The sequence below is a fragment of the Magnolia sinica genome, chromosome 4 (genome assembly GCF_029962835.1).
Source record: "Magnolia sinica isolate HGM2019 chromosome 4, MsV1, whole genome shotgun sequence".
Lineage (NCBI taxonomy): Eukaryota > Viridiplantae > Streptophyta > Magnoliopsida > Magnoliales > Magnoliaceae > Magnolia > Magnolia sinica.
The window spans coordinates 32,912,455-32,929,405 of NC_080576.1; the positions used below are offsets into that span (position 1 = coordinate 32,912,455).

The 16,951-nt window shown below is 41.0% G+C and overlaps 1 protein-coding gene across 10 annotated transcripts in view; it reads left to right on the forward strand.

Moving 5' to 3' along the window:
* The first annotated feature begins 3,360 nt into the window (after positions 1-3,360).
* Positions 3,361-16,951, forward strand: part of LOC131242984 (ADP-ribosylation factor GTPase-activating protein AGD4-like) — a 74,010-nt gene continuing 60,419 nt past the window's right edge. For 6 of the 10 annotated variants that reach the window (XM_058242010.1, XM_058242012.1, XM_058242011.1 and 3 more), the window contains exon 1: positions 3,361-3,513. In XM_058242010.1, coding sequence (XP_058097993.1) covers positions 3,466-3,513 — 48 coding nt within the window. In that variant the 5' untranslated portion in view covers positions 3,361-3,465. The remainder of the gene's footprint in view (positions 3,514-16,951) is intronic. The other 4 variants (XM_058242017.1, XM_058242020.1, XM_058242022.1 and 1 more) reach the window with 2 other exon arrangements.

Consider the following 16,951-nt stretch of genomic DNA (forward strand, 5'->3'; position numbering starts at 1 on the left):
GTAGATGGTAAACAAAAACATGCGGCATAGATAACAAGTATTTCAATTGTTAATTTGCTCTCCCATCCATCTTGTTCCAAATCAACACAACCGTGCCAAATCAGTATATGTTCAGTTCATAACTGAAGCAGGAATCACCAAACTGTAATAATTGCAGCAGCAAGCAGCATCCATTACTACTGGAACATGAATATGCTTTTCTAACCGGAACAAGGAGAAAAAGCCTTGAAGAGTTGAATGTAGTTAAGAGGGAAAAATAGGAAACTCACTATCTTTGCAATGATTACACCCTCATCACCTTTAAATGAGATGGCAACTTCATCTAAAATTGTACTATCTTTGAAATGATTACACCCTCTCCACAAATACACCACTCACACACATGCATTCTCATGCATGAGGCCTAGAGTCAGCAGGGGGTTGATGCCATTGCCTAAGCAACCCTGCCAGAGGAAATGCCACTGAAACATTCTAGTCCCATGGATCTTAGACTGCCATTGGCTCCACCCCTTTGTGGCCATTCCTCAATGTTCTTGTCATAGGTATTAACATCATGCCATCCTAGACAAACCAAGAGGCATACAAAAACCTTTTTAAATGAACAATCTTTAAATTATGCTCACTATCTCTGTTTAGTATTCTCACTATCTCATTTAAAATAAAAAGTTTAAACCTAAAAAAAATAAAATAACAATCATGGTCTTTTTTTCTAAAGAAGTAAAAACAAGTTGTCTTTCCAAAGGATAAAGATACATCAAGTGGTGGGGAGCAAGTTCTCAATTACAAGAGCAGGGAGACCATCACTACTCTGGCTAAAGCCACATCTCACTGGCTCGGTCGACCCCAACTCACTATCCCACTGACCCGGTCGACCTCGATTCAATGTCCTGTCCCACTGTCAAGGTCTGCTACCAGATCGGCTATGCTACCTATAGCTACGGTTATAATCTGTAGCCATAGAGGTCCGTCAAATCCATAGCCATAGACCGGCTTACTTAGAAAGCAGGGGTATTTTCGTCCTCAAATTCGCTGTTCACATGTGCTAGTCTAAGTTGGTAACTTAAGTTTGTATTCCTCCATAAAAATCCTGGATAAAAGGTATTGTCTACAGTGGTAAATTTCTCTATATGATACTCCAAAAGGAGTACGAGAGGATGGTACTCACGCATACAACCCCACCAAACATGACATACATGTTCGTCGATCTCGATTGTCCGAAATAAAAAACCTTTACGGGCCATCAAATGACGATTTAAAGTGAAACAGAAATCAAAACGGACCAAATTTAAAAAAGCATAAGTGTGGACGCTTAGAGCGTGTTTGGATTCATGGTTTCGAGTGTATGGTATCGTATTAGTGGCGTTAATGGGACATGTCTCTCGTTTAGAAACGAACGGCGGGCGACGCATTCAACATGCGCTAATACGCCCGAGAACCACTTTGCATCATCGATGAGATTGTACTGCGCAACCGGCCGGATGTTCAGTCAGATGTAAACAGGAAAAAAACATTTTCTTCTTTCACTATGTTGCTGGTATGCCCAGTATGGCCGTCTTTTGACAAATCCACACCGTCCATCATCTTCCTCTCGAGATTTAAACCATGAAGGGTGAGCTTTGATCATCCGATGATGTGGCCCACTGAGACAATCAAGCTAAAACAACAGCCGAACGGTCTTCTTTTGATCATTGTAGCGATCATGAGGAAGTACATGGCCATGAAAGGTCAACATGTTTTTTGATGGGTTTTTCTCCCTCTACCTGATGAACAGCTCAGATCTACTTTTCACTGCATGATGGTGACCCACAACGAAAAGACGGAACCTCTGTTTTGCAACAGAGTCGACGTACGTCGACTCTGTGAAGTTTGGTGACCTACTTATTGAAGCTTCTTGGAAAATCCACTCCAACCATTGGATTTAGGACGAAAAACCATCAGGAAGAGAGTACTTTTGGAGTGAAATCAGCGTGACCCATGAGGGTGTTTACTCCGCTGTCCATTTCATGTTTAACGGTTGAGATTCTGTAATAGTTTGCATAGAAATGAAAGGACACTTGGGCAAAGGTAATGCCCACCCTCTGAAGTGAATTAACGACTCAGATCATTCAATGGAACAGTAGTGGGCCCCACTACACGCACGTATATACATCGTGTGGACGTTATTCAATCGTTTCCAAACATTGATCTGACATGAAATTGTATACATGCTAAATTAATACGTCCTATCCAAACATTGGTTAGTGACACATCTCCACTGGATGTATTCTGAATATCGACCAACATATACGTGAACAGTAACATTACAAGATACAATACAATACAACCAAAAGGTAAATCCAAATACGCCCTTAGGATTATTTGGTTGGTGTGAATTTGAGAAATTTCATCACCACCAAGAATGGTGTCTTATTATTAGGAGAGGAATCCACGCCGTCCTTCCATTTTTCCAGCTCATTTTAGGCATGATATAAAAAGAATGAAGCAGATAAAACTCCGAGGTGAATCACACCTGAGGAAAGAGAGGCGATTGATCATTTAAAACTTCTTGTTGGCCACAAAAGTTTTGGATCAAGCTGATATTTATTTTTTCACTTCATTCATGTTAGTGTAACCTTATCAACAGGTTGAATGGAAAATAAACATTACGGTAGGCATTACGGTGGGCCCTAGGAATTTTTTACCGGTTGATGTTCAATCACCACTATTTCCTATGGTGTGGTCCACCTGAGATTTAGATCTGCATAGTTTTTTGTCATTTACTCTAGAATGAGCTGAAAAAACGGATGGATGGCATCGACATACAAAATATACATCAAGGTGGGCCCCATGTTCAGGGTCGCACCGTGTTGGGTGAGGCCAGGGCCGCACCTAATCTTCTCCCCTCTATCATTATTTCTCACATGAGCAGTCTAAGGATGGCACGTGTAAGTGGACACCTGAGTGTGTACAATCATCGGCAGTTCGAAAGCATCAAACGCCTTATTGCACGTTGACGGAACTACCCCTACGCCCACGCGTGTACACATAGATATGTCTACACGACATCACACGTGTCAATATAGAAAAATATAAATTGATCCAAGGCTTCCAGCAAGTGGGCCAAACTGTTCTGATCCTATGCCCTAAAAATCAGTAAGTTTCACTGCTTAAGTTAGCCACAGCATACGAAACTCTATCGTACCTTTAAAACAACTCTTTTTCTAGCCTTTCATTTTCCTCGTACACGGTGGCCAGCCGAGGAATTCAACGGGCTGATTTATCAGAATACCTGATCAGTGTGGCCCACGTGCTACCAAACATATGGTCCCGCACATGCGTCCCGTATTGGCACGTGTGCATATGTGTAGAGAGGGCAGTGATATAAAAGCGTGCGGTCTGAATCTCCAATGATCAACGACCGATTCCTTTGATCTGAAAGTGAAGTGAACAGAGAGAGAGAGAGAGAGAGAGAGAGAGAGAGAAAGCATGGCGGCCTTCACCAAGCTAGAAGATTCACCAATGTTCCGAAAGCAGGTCCGTACATCCCTTTCTAAATCCCATCAAATTGCAATTCTGCCCCGCTTTTGTTTTTGTCCTTTTTCCTTTTTTTTTTTTTTTTGATTATTCTCTTTTGATAGCTTCATGTGGTCTTCCAATCATGTTCTTCAATGCAATATCTTAGATTTCGATTATGTTGATGCAAGTAGTGATATTTTTTTTCTTTGTCATTGATGAAAATTCCATACGTTATCAGAAATTCCACATATCTCATTAAAAATACTTCTAATTATCAGCATTTTTATTTTTTTTTAAATTTTAATTGGGTAGTTTTTGAATATGGGTAATGATCTGGTGCAAACGTTTTCGGTAAAATTATAGTGCAAATGAGTTGTGGGCCCCACTGTGATGTGGACATCCACGCCAACCATCGTGCAAGCCCTCTCTTGTTTGGGCATGGGCCCAAAGATCAGGCCAATCCATGACTTGGGTGGGCTATATGAGCAGGAACAGTTGGGAGGGGGAGGGCATGCTCTCATAAGTGTTCCTGTGGTGTGGTCGACCCTCCACTTGAGTCATGGAGTGGCAAATTTCTGGGCCCATGGGCAAACATGGGAGCGGGTGCATGATGGTTGGAGTGGATGTCATCAATACATCTTGGTGGGGCCCACGGAAGTCGTTTGCACCACCATTGTGGTGAAAATATTTGCGCTTGACCATTTTCCTTGGAACATTATCATTTGGTTGTTTTTCATATTGTCTAATAAGAAGATTTGAGCTGAGATTTGTTGGTGAATGGCGCTTGGGAGAACCACTTTAAGGTCCTGTTTGGTTGCCACTTAAAAATTATGTCTTCTTATTTTAGTTAACAGTGATTGTGGATTAGAGGTGATAGTTTATATAAACTATAGGTTATCAAGATTATTTTTAATCCTTGTAAGAGGAGAGAAAAAAAACAACAAAAGTACAAAAAATCTTTTGTATATGAAATTAAGATATACAACTATTACAAATCACAACTACACCTTACACATATAGCTTACACATTCACACCTACAAGACACTACTAAAGCTCACAACTAAAACACTACACCCATAATACACCATACAGCTACAACTATTCGCTCCTCACACCTCAAGACTGCTTACACTTCACACACACACCCCAACTACAACAGCACTCCCTATTTATGGACTTTTCATGCCAATGTTGGTTAACACAAATGGTTGAGAAAATCCCACGTGTACCAATATACACCTCATGAGAATTCAGTTAAAGAGACATAAGGTAAAAAGGAACTTTATGTGGATTCTCTTTTCTCCACACACACCAAGTCGGTGATGGCAAGAGTCGGTGTTGATTTTTCAATCGTTAATGAAAATTGGATGGGAAAAAGATAGAAGAGAGAAGGGAGAAGGGAACATGAGAGGAAGGAGAGAACTTGATCCCCCTCTCCTTAATCCTTTATTTATTTCCAATTAGACTTACAAGAAGAGAAGGTTAAATACAATATGAGACTTTAAGAAATAAGAATAAATGTGTAATTAGGAGATCTAAACCTGATCCGAAAAATTAAAGGTACATCATATGTTTATGAGAGATTTTGTACCCTACAGGAGCTGTGTACACCACAGATGCACACAATCTGCATACACTAACACTCTCTCTCAAGCTGTCATGTGGATTTCATTCATACCGAGCTTGATATTGATGATCTTGAGGCACATTGTTGATGTGGTTTTGGTAAAGACATTAGCTAAATGATCTTCAAAACGAACAATGGGCATATGTAGAGCTTGGTGGGTAATTTTTCCCAAATGAAATGGCAGTCGACTTTAATGTGCTTTGTCATTTGTGGAAGACCGGGTTGGATGCAATTTGAATCACTGCTTGTTTATTACAATATAATGGAATTAGGAGGAAGATATTGTGAATCCCATATCCTGAAGAATGGTCTTTACCCACAGTAATTCACAGGCTGTATGTACCATTGCATAGTATTCGGCCTCGATAAAGAAGCGGGCGACAACAAATTGCTTCTTACTTTCCTAATCAACTAGATTTCCTCTAACAAATATGCAGTACCCTGTAGTAGAGCATCGATTAGAGGAAGAGCTAGCCCAATTAACCAGGCAGAAACCACTGCTGTTCAAAAGACTACGATTTAAATAGAGACAACCTTGACTAAGTGCAATTTCTAAGTAATGAAGGATCTGATAGGCTGCTTCAAGATGATGGCAGTCATTGCATAAATTGGCTTATAATTCCAACAGCGTAAGAGATGTTTGGATGAGTAAAGCTAAGATAAACTAGGTGACCCACTAGTTGTTGATGCACGTCTGAATTTTCAATTTTGTTTAATTGTCTGTCATGCAATTTATGGTTTACCTCAATATGTATGTCAACAGGATGAGCCCCAGCTACACTAGCCTCGGATAGAAAATCTAGTACATATTTGTGTTGGGATAAGAAGATTCCATGTTTTGAGTGAGCCACTTCAATTCCAAGGAAGTTTTCAATGGCATTAAATCTTTCATCTCAAATGACAAGCCCAAAAAATTCTTAACATTTTCAATCTCTGTTGTGCTAGTACTAGTTAGAATAATATCATCAATATATACAATAAGACTTGTCATGTTGCCATCCATATCTTTCACAAGCACATAATGATCACGTGCACTACTTTTAAATCCGATGTTGGAAATTGTATTGCCAAGCTTTTCAAAGCAGGCCCAAGGTGTTTTTTTGAGGTTGTACGACGCTTTTTAAAGACAACAAACTTTGTCAGTCCCTCGTAGGTAAAAAAACTAGGAGCATGAACCATATATATTTCTTCATGAAGATCTCTATGTAGAAACACAATTTTGACATCTAATTGATGTAAGGGCCCAATTATGGTTCATGGCGATAAACAATAGGAAGCGGACTGAGTCTAATTTTTCTATTGGAGCCAAAGTTTCGTCGTAATCATCACCATACTTTTGAGTGAAGCCCTTGGCAACTAGTTGTGCTTTGTATCTAGCCTTGTATTTAACGATAAACACCAATTTGCACCCGATGTTATGTTTTCTTGGTGTAGTGACTAATTCCTAAGTATTATGTTTTTCAAGGGTAGACATCTTGTCTACCATGGTTGTTTTCCATTTAGGGTCATGCAGGGGCATCTGCGTTCTTGGTTATTAAGAGGTAGTTGATATAGATGAAAAATTTGACCGATAAGATGGACAGAGACATTTGTATGAGACATAGTTACCAATGGGATGATGTGTACAAGATCGAGTTCCTCTACAAAGGGTAATTGGGAGATCCACTTGTTCTGGTGCTATTGTCAAAGAGTGGTGGTGCTTGGGAAGAGTAGGAATCTTCTTCCTTTGAGAGTATACCTTGAATTCTTTAGTTGGAGAGGAGCTTGATACATCTTTATCTGAGACTCGTCTATGACAAGAAGTGGAAAAGGAGCAATATACTGTCTTGTGAATTGAAATAAGGTACATATTCAAAGAATGTTACATCCTTATAAATGTATCTTTTTCAATTTACAGGGCAATGACATTTGTACCCTTTCTAAGAGTTTGAGTATCCTAGGATTACACATTTTATTGATTGTGGTCCTAGCTTGGAGCGGGATGGTCCAAGAGTGTGGACAAAGCATGTGTACGGAAACACTTTTTTTTTTTTTGGAGAGTAAATAGAGGCGTATGAGGTTGCAAGGTTTTTAATGGATAGTTACTTTTGAGAACATTAGTCGGAGTTTGATTGATCATATAGGTAGCAAGAAGATTGGCTTCATCCCAATATACTTTTGGTACTGACATGCCTATCAGTAATGACCGTGTGACCTCTAGTAAGTGCTGATTTTACGCTTAGCCACTCTGTTTTATTTAGGTGTATGAGGGCATGAGATTTGAAATTCTATACCATGATCTACAAAGTATTTTTGTAAACCATAGTGTAAACATTCTCTAGCATTGTCGTATCGAAATGATTTAATTTTGATATTATATTGAGTAGAAACCATTTGCTGAAACATCTTTATAATTAATGGACTTCGTCATGACTTTTTTAAGAGATAAATCCACGTATATCATGATTTGTGAGAAATCATTGATAAAGGATAGGAGGTAGTTGAAACCCAATTTAGAGACTACTGGAGTGGGCCCTATACGTTGGAATGGATAAGTTGAAATGGATACTTTTGGTACTGACAAGTTTTGTATGGTAAGTAATCAATTTTATTTAACTTTCCATGAAACAGAAGACATAATGACTGTAAAGATAAATTACTTAGACGAGTATGCCGGAGGGTCATTTGATTTTGTTTTCAATGTTGGAAGTTGAAACATAAGCAAAATTGGGTTGCTTCCAATTGAGAAGATAAGTCCCTTGATCTTCACGATTATTACCAATCATCTTCTTCGTTGATAGATCCTGAATAACACAGTGGGACAGATAAAAAAATAATACTTCAATTTAGTTGTTTGGTAAGGGAGATTACAGAAAGAAGATTAGATGGAAACAAGGGAACATGTACTACTGAAGAGATAAACAGGGTTTTATAAAGACGAAGAGTCCCCATCCCCAAAGCTGTAGAGATAGAACCATTGGCCAATCTAATATTATTGGAGATAAGAGAGACGTATATCTATTGATAGTACTCGTCATATGATTAGATGCCTTCGAATCAATGATCTAGGATGTTTGAGAGACATGATTCGTAGTTGCAGAAGTACTTGACTACCCTATCTAGTTAGTAGCGGTGATGGAGGCTTGGAGAGCTGCTACTTGTTTTGATAGCTCACTAATTGTTTTGTGCCTTGGGTCTTGCTCACTATGGGCAAAAACTTCTTCAATGGTGCTCATATTAGCAGAATACTTTGTCCTGATGTCCTTTGGCTGAAGATTGGGATTGAGAACTCAATAGTATTCTTTTAGATGTCGTCTTTTTCCACAGTGTGTGAATTGGAGTTTACCCTTGTTTACATTTCCATGTCCAGTTCCTTGCCCCTTAGCTTTTTTAGAGTCCATAGTCAAGGTTGCTCGTTTTGGAAGTATGGCTTGAGAGGCATTTTGTCATCTAGCCTCTATGCATATGTAGTTATATATAGATTTGAGGGTAGGAAGAGATTGTCTCCCAAGAATCTGTGTACGTTAAGGTTCGAAGTTCGATCGAAAACCAATAAAGAACTTAAAGATTCCAAACTTGCCTTGTTTGATTTTTCAAATCTTCCAATTCCAGAATCGCTAATTAACAATTATCTAGTTCCTCCTATTTTTGTTCAAGTTAGCAGAGTACTCTTCCATGCTTTCATCACCTTATTCAATATTATTAATCTTTGTGTGGTGTGGATAGAGGTGGGCTAAGTCTTTCTGGTGAGAGTACATTTTTGTTACTTTATCCCATACATCCTTTGTGGTTTTCAAGTGATAGAGACCATGACTAATGTTGGGTTACATGCAGTGTTCGCAATAACGATACTATCGGCCGATATATTGGCGGATATTATCGTTATCGCTTGCCAGTGATACGAAACCCACAAGATATCCATCGGAAGTTAAAAAAATACCGCAAGTTCAGATATCGTGCAATATATCGGCCGACATTACGCAATATATCGCAGATTTCGCACGATATCCTCGATATCCTCATGCTGCACTCATGGACGTTGATTCCTAGCCCATTTTTTTTTTTCCGGATTTGACAGACTCACGAGTTGATTGCAGAGGACTCATGAGTCCACTGTAGCCAACAACCCACAACGACGATAAAAAGGGGTTGACTGTTTACCAGAAAATAATAATAAAAAAAAGAATTAGAAGAAAAAAGAGGAAAATTTGAAGAGTACCTGTGGCCATATTGAAGATTGCGTGATAGTGATCGGAGGTGGGCCATTCCATCAATTGACACAGGTAAGTTCGATTTCCCTCTTTCTTTGCCGATTTTCTTCGAATGAGAAGATATGGGGATATCTCGGAGATTTCGACGAGAAATGGGGCCGGATTGACTGTGATTGAGGAACCCTCTTCCTTCCGAAACCCTCGTGGCCCTCTCGCTTCCGGAACCCCCACGGCCCTCTCCCTCTCGCTTTCGGAACCCTTGCGGCCCTCTCCCTTTTCAAAAGGGGCTGGCATTTGCAATGGAGGGACGCGGATTATCTATTTTTAGTAATTAGATTGCGTACTGAGTTACTCAGTAGGCTCTTATCGTACTGAGTAAACTCTGTTGGGCCCACATTGAATGCATGTTGTTTATCCACACCGTCCATCCGTTTTTAAAGATCATTTTAGTGGTTGATCCCAAAATTGAAGCGTATCCAAACCTCCAGTGGACCATACCACAGGAAAGAGTGGAGGTATTGATGTCCACCGTTGATACCTTTCTAAGGCCCCTAGTGATGTTTATTTGTCATCCAAGACATTCATAAGATCACACAGACATGGATGAAGGGAAATACAAAATATCGGCTTGATCTAAAACTTCTGTGGCCCCAAGAACTTTTCAACGGTAGAATTTCAATTCACACTGTTTCTGGTGGTGTGTTCCACTTGCAATTTGGATATGCTTCATTTTTGGGATAAAGCCCTAAACTTATCTAGTAAAATGGATGGACGGAGTAGATAAAATGTATATATGATAGTGGGCCCCACAGAGTTTACGCAGTACGCTAATGGCACTGAGTTACTCATTACGCAATCCGCTTTCGCTATTGAGTAACGGAATCGCTACTGAAGTGCGTCACCAAGTTCTGTGGGTCCCACAATAATGTATGTGTCGTATCCACACCGTCCATTCACTTGGAAAGATTATTCAAGGCATGACACAAACAATGAGGTAGATTTAAATCTGTAGTGGACCCCACCACAGAAAAAAGCGGAGAGAGTGACGCCCACCGTTGAAACCTTCCTAAGGTCCGCTGTGATGTGTTTTTGAGATCTAACTTGTTGATAAGTTAAATAATGTTTTAAATAAGGGAAAACACAAACATCATCTTGATAAAAAAACTCTTGTGGCCCTTAGAAGTTTTTAATGTTAGGCGTCACTCTCTCCACTATTTTCTGTGGTGGGGTCCACTCGAGCTCTAGATCTGACTCATTCTTTGGGTCATGCCCTAAAATGATCTCTCTAAATGGATAGATGGTGTGGATACGAAAAATACATCATGATGGGACCCACAGAACGTGGTGACGTCACTTGATCACCTTAGTTAATCCGCGTCTGAAACGGGCCTCGTTTGCCTGGTGAGAAAACTTCGTGGGGCCCACCGTGAATGTATGTGGTGTATCCACGCCTTGTTTGCCTGTTGAGAAAACTCCGTGGGGCCCATCGTGAATGTACGTGGTTTATCCACGCCATCCAATCGCTTTTACAACTCATTTAATGGGTTGAGCCTAAAATTAAAGCATATCCAAAGCTCCAGTGGGCCATATCGTATGAAATATTGGTAATAATGATTTGAATCGTTGAAACCTTGTCAGGCCCCACAGTGATGTTTTTCTGTCATCCAACCTGTTCATAAGATCAAAGAAACAGGGATGATAGGAAAACATAAATATAAGCTTCATCTAAAACTTCTGTGGCCCTCAAGAATTTCAACGGTCCAAATTCAAGAAATGAGTATTAATTAATCGGAAGTCATGATTGTCATCTCAGTCCGATGATTTAGTGCATCTACACTAGGCCTATGATTTTGACGGTTTAGATTGATGTACATATATGTAGACGTGTACAGATGGAGCTGCATGTTCATGGAATTTCATAGTCAATAGATCTTCCCAGCACGCCTGTTTCAGATCCGCGGCATTAATACCCGCGTGGAAGATCGAGCAGGTGAATGCCACACGGATCTTCCCGGCGAAATCGGATTGCGCACGAGTTACTCAGTACGCTTTTATCGTACTGAGTAAACTCGGTTGGGCCCACTGTGAATGGATGTGGTCTATCCACGCCGTCCATCCGTTTTTCAAGCACATTTTAATGGTTGAGACCAAAATTGAATCACTTCCAATGCTCAAGTGGACCATAGCATAGGAAACATTGGGAATAATAATTTCCACCGTTGAAACCTTTTTGAGGTCTACAGTGATGTTTATTTGTCATCCAACCTGTTCATAAGATCACATAGATATGGATGAAAGGAAAACATAAATATCAGATTGATCCAAAACTTCTGTGGACCCCAAGAAAATTTTCAACGGTTGACATTCAATTCACACTGTTTCCTGTGGTGTGGCCCACTTGAGCTTTGGATATACTTCATTTTTGGGCATAAGCCTTAAAATTATCTGTTAAAATGGATGCAAGGAGTGGATGGAATATATAAATCACGACAGGCCCCACAGCGGTATACAATCCGCTTCCCTTCCCGGCATGCCTGTTTCAGATCTGCGGCATTGATCACGTGGAGCCCACTTTTTTAATAGAGGAGATCAAAATTCAGGCTGTTAAGGCCTTTACTTTGAGCATAGACCGTTCGTCTTTTTTTCTATCCGTCTATTTCTTCTCTCAAAGATGTGTGGCCCACTTGATGAATTGATCATCCTGACTCCTGGGCTAGGACACATTTTCCAAGGATGCCAATTGATGAGTGGACCGGATCTTACATGTGCATGACTGGTGAAAATGTTAGCCTTTCGTTAAAACATTATCTCCAAAATCTGGAAAAGGGGCCAACAAGATTATTGGTCCCCGCGGCTCCCATTGGTGAAAATGTGGGGCCCATTTGTTTTCAGTTGCCGACGGATCTAATGGTGGTGTGGGGTCTCATAGTCGTTGGACCGTAGCAATCACTTATCTTTACTTTCCAGCACTTGATGCTGACCATTAATTGTTTTTCTTTCTTGCCGTCTTGACTACCACCGTCCATCATTCCTTAAAATAATCTGACAAGATGGACGGGTGGCGTGGATATACAGCACATGCACCAAAGGTGGGCTCTAACAAGTATTAACATAGTATTCATTTACAGATAAAATATGCCGGGAAGAAGAGGGAGACAACCTGATATAGGGTGGGGGGTACGGCCGGCCCACTCTCGATAATTGATTCGGGAGTATTTGTAATTTATGTGGCCATGTATTGAGGAGTAGTGGGGTAACCCGCTTGAAGGAGCATTTACTCGGAGGGTATCACAATGTTGTGGATTGCCATAAGTGCCCACAGGATGTGCGAGAAGAGATGAGGGCCATATTGAAAAAAATGTGTAATCAAAAGATGAACGACATCTACAGGAGAGGGAGATTAGGGAGGAGCTGGGGCAGCCACCACATATAAGTGACGAGGATGTAGTGGATCTCGATGGCGATGATGATCCCGAATATAGACACGCAGTTCAAGAGTCCATACGGGATCAGTGGGAGGGGGATCAACAGATGAGGTGGGACACGAGTAGGCCTAGATTTGAGGGGTCTATCCATGAGCGTGGTGGGGGGAGTGGAGCAGGGGGAATGGAGTAAGTGGGGGAGGGGAGGGTAGTAGGCGGGGAAGATTATGAGACATGGGCAGGAGTAGTAGCGTGCAGGTGCCGGATCTACCTTCAGATCCAAGGATGTACAAAGAGGCAGGAGCGACACAAGAAAATAAAGGACATGTTTAGTGGAGAGAATGTGAGGAAGAAAGTTGGAAAATTATAGCAAATTTTTTTATATATGATCAAATCCCTGCGAATGCCGCCGCAAGCCCGCACTTTAAAAATATGCTAAGTGCAGCGTGGGGGTGAGGGTGTGCAGCCGCCCACGCCTTATGAGATCATGGGGAAGTATTTGGATGATGAACACACAGAGATGAAGACATACGTCGATTCATATAAGCAGTCATGGGAGATGTACGTTGCACCGTCATGTGTGACGGTTGGATCGGACCGACGAAGATGTCGGTTATAAATTTTATGGTCTATTGTAGGGGATGAGTGGTGTTCCTAAAGTCTATATATGCGAATAATAAGATTAAAGATGGTGACTACATCTACAAACTAATGTACAACGTCATGTAAGCTGTTGGGAGGAGAAACACTGTGCAGTTTGTTACGGACAATGCGAGTGCATTTGTCAAGGCGGGGAAAGATATTCAGAAGAAGTATCATATGTATGGTACCCCCTACGCCGCCCATTGCATCGATCTCATGTTGGAGGCAATTGGGGATAGACTGTTGATGAAGACCGTAATTACTGATGCACGGCTCATCACAAACTTCATATACAACCACACCTGGTTATTAGCCGCGATGCGCGAGATGTGTGGTGGGGATATAGTGCGCCCTGGGGCGACGCGATTTGCCACAAATTATATCGCCTTAAATAGCCTCCTCAAACACAGACAGGGGTTACGGGAGCTTTTCGCCTCTCATGATTACGAAGAATGGAAAAGGAGGTTAATAAAGTAACCTGGAGAATCGAGGAGCTAGTGCTGAGAAATACATTTTGGGATCGCGTGCGTAGTGCACGGAGTATTCTAGAGCCCATTTATATGGTGTTGAGGATGGTGGAGAATGAGACAAATCAGTCGATGGGGTCACTGTTTCTGTCCATATAGCTGATGAAAGAGGCCATCATAGCTAAAGCTCCCAACGCATAAAAGTGGGTGCATGTAATAATAGACGACCGTTGGGAAAGGACGCTTTCTCACCCACTACATTAGGCTGGTAAGTACTTATTTTACATTTTTTTTTCTATATGCAATAATAAACGAGAGTTGTATTGATGTGTAGATGTTGGTTTTCAGCATATTTCCTGAATCCCAAATACCATTACAGCTGGAAACTCTACGAAGATAATTCATTAAAAAGGGCAATATATGAGGTGTACGATCACTTATTCCCTAACTATATGGGAAAGGCACATTTGGTAGTGAGGTAAATATATTCCACACTTACATTCTCCTTATCTTCATCTCAATCATTTCATACTTATCTTGGTTGCTATACGCTATCGACAAATTGTTAGATTCTGCGATGTGGTTGAAATGTTGGGTTGCCACCTTGCGGTGAAGTCAAAGAATACTATGATGGCATGTGAGTTAATACGATAAACATAAAATTTATATTATTTTGAAAAATCTAAAATAATGAAAGAATTTTATGATATGCAGGCGAATGGTGGTCCATGTACGGGACTGAGTACGAGGTTTTATAGCAACTGACTACCCGTGTGTTTACACAGATAGTGTCCTCGTCACCCTATGAAAGGAATTGGAGTACATTCTCCCTCATCCACACAAGTAAACGTAATAGAATAGGGTATGAGAGGCTTCAGAAGCTAGTGTATTGTCACTACAATATGAAGTTACGAGAAAGGCTGCTCCGCACGGAAGGAAGAAGAGAAGCACAGGATGACCCACTAGACCTGATGACGGTTGGACAACATGCATATGCTGAGGATGAGGATGATGACCCAGTTTACCAGTGGGTTAAGTCAGATGACTTGGATACCTCGGATGGGCGACCAGAGTCACATGTTGCAGCGGAAGCAGAGACACAAGGGATTGATGTTGACGCACATGTGGAGCAACGGAGCTCTCCTGATGAGGCATTCGACCGATTGACGAGGCGTCTGGTGGGTAGCCGTGATAGTCACTATCACGCGGGACAAGTGGCGGGGAGACATTGTCTGACACTGAGAGTAAGTTAGAGAGTGATGCGGGGAATGGGTCAGGTGATGGTGATGGCGGCGATAAGGGTGACGATGACTCTGATGACAGTAAGGATGATGATGATGATGGCGCGGGTGGGAGTCATGATAAGAGGCCTCTTATCACCTGGAGGAGAATTTCGATCATTCAATGCAGGACCCTGATCATGGTTCTTGTCTAGGAGAACCACGACCCCGTCTTATTTACAATCAGACATACACATGTCAAAAGCTACTGCATAAAAAACAGGCTAAAAAACTTTCAGATTTTGAGGAGTTGCTGGCAAAATGCATGAGGGATACAAGTGTTCGTGACAGGCGAGGTGGCTCTAGATTTGGATCACGGACGAGGGAGGAGAGCTCGAGTTACAGGCCACAACATGAATCTAGATCATGAACACATGAGAGTAGCTCAAGTTTTGTGCCACAGTATGGGCATGGATATGGACCTAGTGGATACGCGGTGAGTGACTTCAGCCTTTATGGCACATCATTTTTCAACTATGGTCAGGAGTTCACTTCTGCATATGGGCAGGGATATGAGCAACAATATGGATATGACCAACAATATGGATACCAGGGAGCTTCATATGTGCCCTTCCCAGATCCATATCAGTTACAGACTGTGACGATTATGCAGTATCCATGGATGGGTGTATTGATTCAGTTTAGACAGGATGAGTACCAGCGTTATGTCAGGGAGTATCTTAACTGATACCACTCTACTATGACCTGGGCACAATATTGTCGATTTGTGGAGTAACAATACTATTCCCAGCCCCGTCGAGATGAAGATGATGATTATAAGCCACCGTGCAACTCTATGTGGGTTTAGGCCACAACTAGTCCCCATCATTGATATGTATATTTCTCAATTTTTACTTCTTCTTTTGCTTTTCAATGCATTTGTTGTGTTTTCATACATGACTTTGATATATTTATAAATATCATGCATTCAATTTAAATATAGTTGCATTAGTTCAGTTAAACATCGCATAGCTCAGGATCCTATACAAAGGAAATTTATTATGTGCATCTTTTTTTTGAGATGTTATGATTTAAAAGTGTGTATTAAAGGCTTTTTTAACAATCCCCAAAGTTTCATTAAAAAATTCAACCATTTTCCTAATGTTTCCCCATGTTTTTCACAAAGTGCGATAAATTATGTCATACAAACGATATATCCTGTGCGATAACCGATACGTGTCTGTGTCCCCAGGGTGCGATACATGGTGCAATACCGATATTTCGAACACTGGTTACATGGAATTTAGAAACCATAATATCACAAGCTAGTTCTCACTTTCCCATTCATCATAAGCAAGATCATTAGGATTGAGTTGTTTCTTGGATCCTGTAAAGTATCCAAGTCGTTTTGGAGCTCCAATATACATTTGGGCTACTTGGGACCATTCCAAATAATTTATGCCATTTATTCTTGCTGTAGTGATTGTAAGACTAGGGTTACTCATACTAAAAAAAGCCTTCTTAGACATGTAGTGTGTATTGTTGAACAGTCCTGGGGGTAGATCCGGTACCTGTTGGAGGTCCACACGACAAATCTGGTACCAATAGAGGCCGCAAGACCTGAATCTGGTGCCTGAAAGAAAGAAGGGGGATCCGACAGCGCAGGTAGGATTCTGGCTCGGATTTGGTATGTCCGACAACAATAGAGAGGTCCAAGCAAGATTTCAGTGACAACAAAGGAGTCTAGATGCAAGACTTGTGGTTTTGATGTAAGTGGAGGAAGATTTTGGCAATATGGTTTTTTGGCTCAAGATCTTTCACTTTCAGCATTAGTGGAGGAGGTTGCTCTTGATTTTCGTGATGACAGAGATATAAACTTGATTTTGG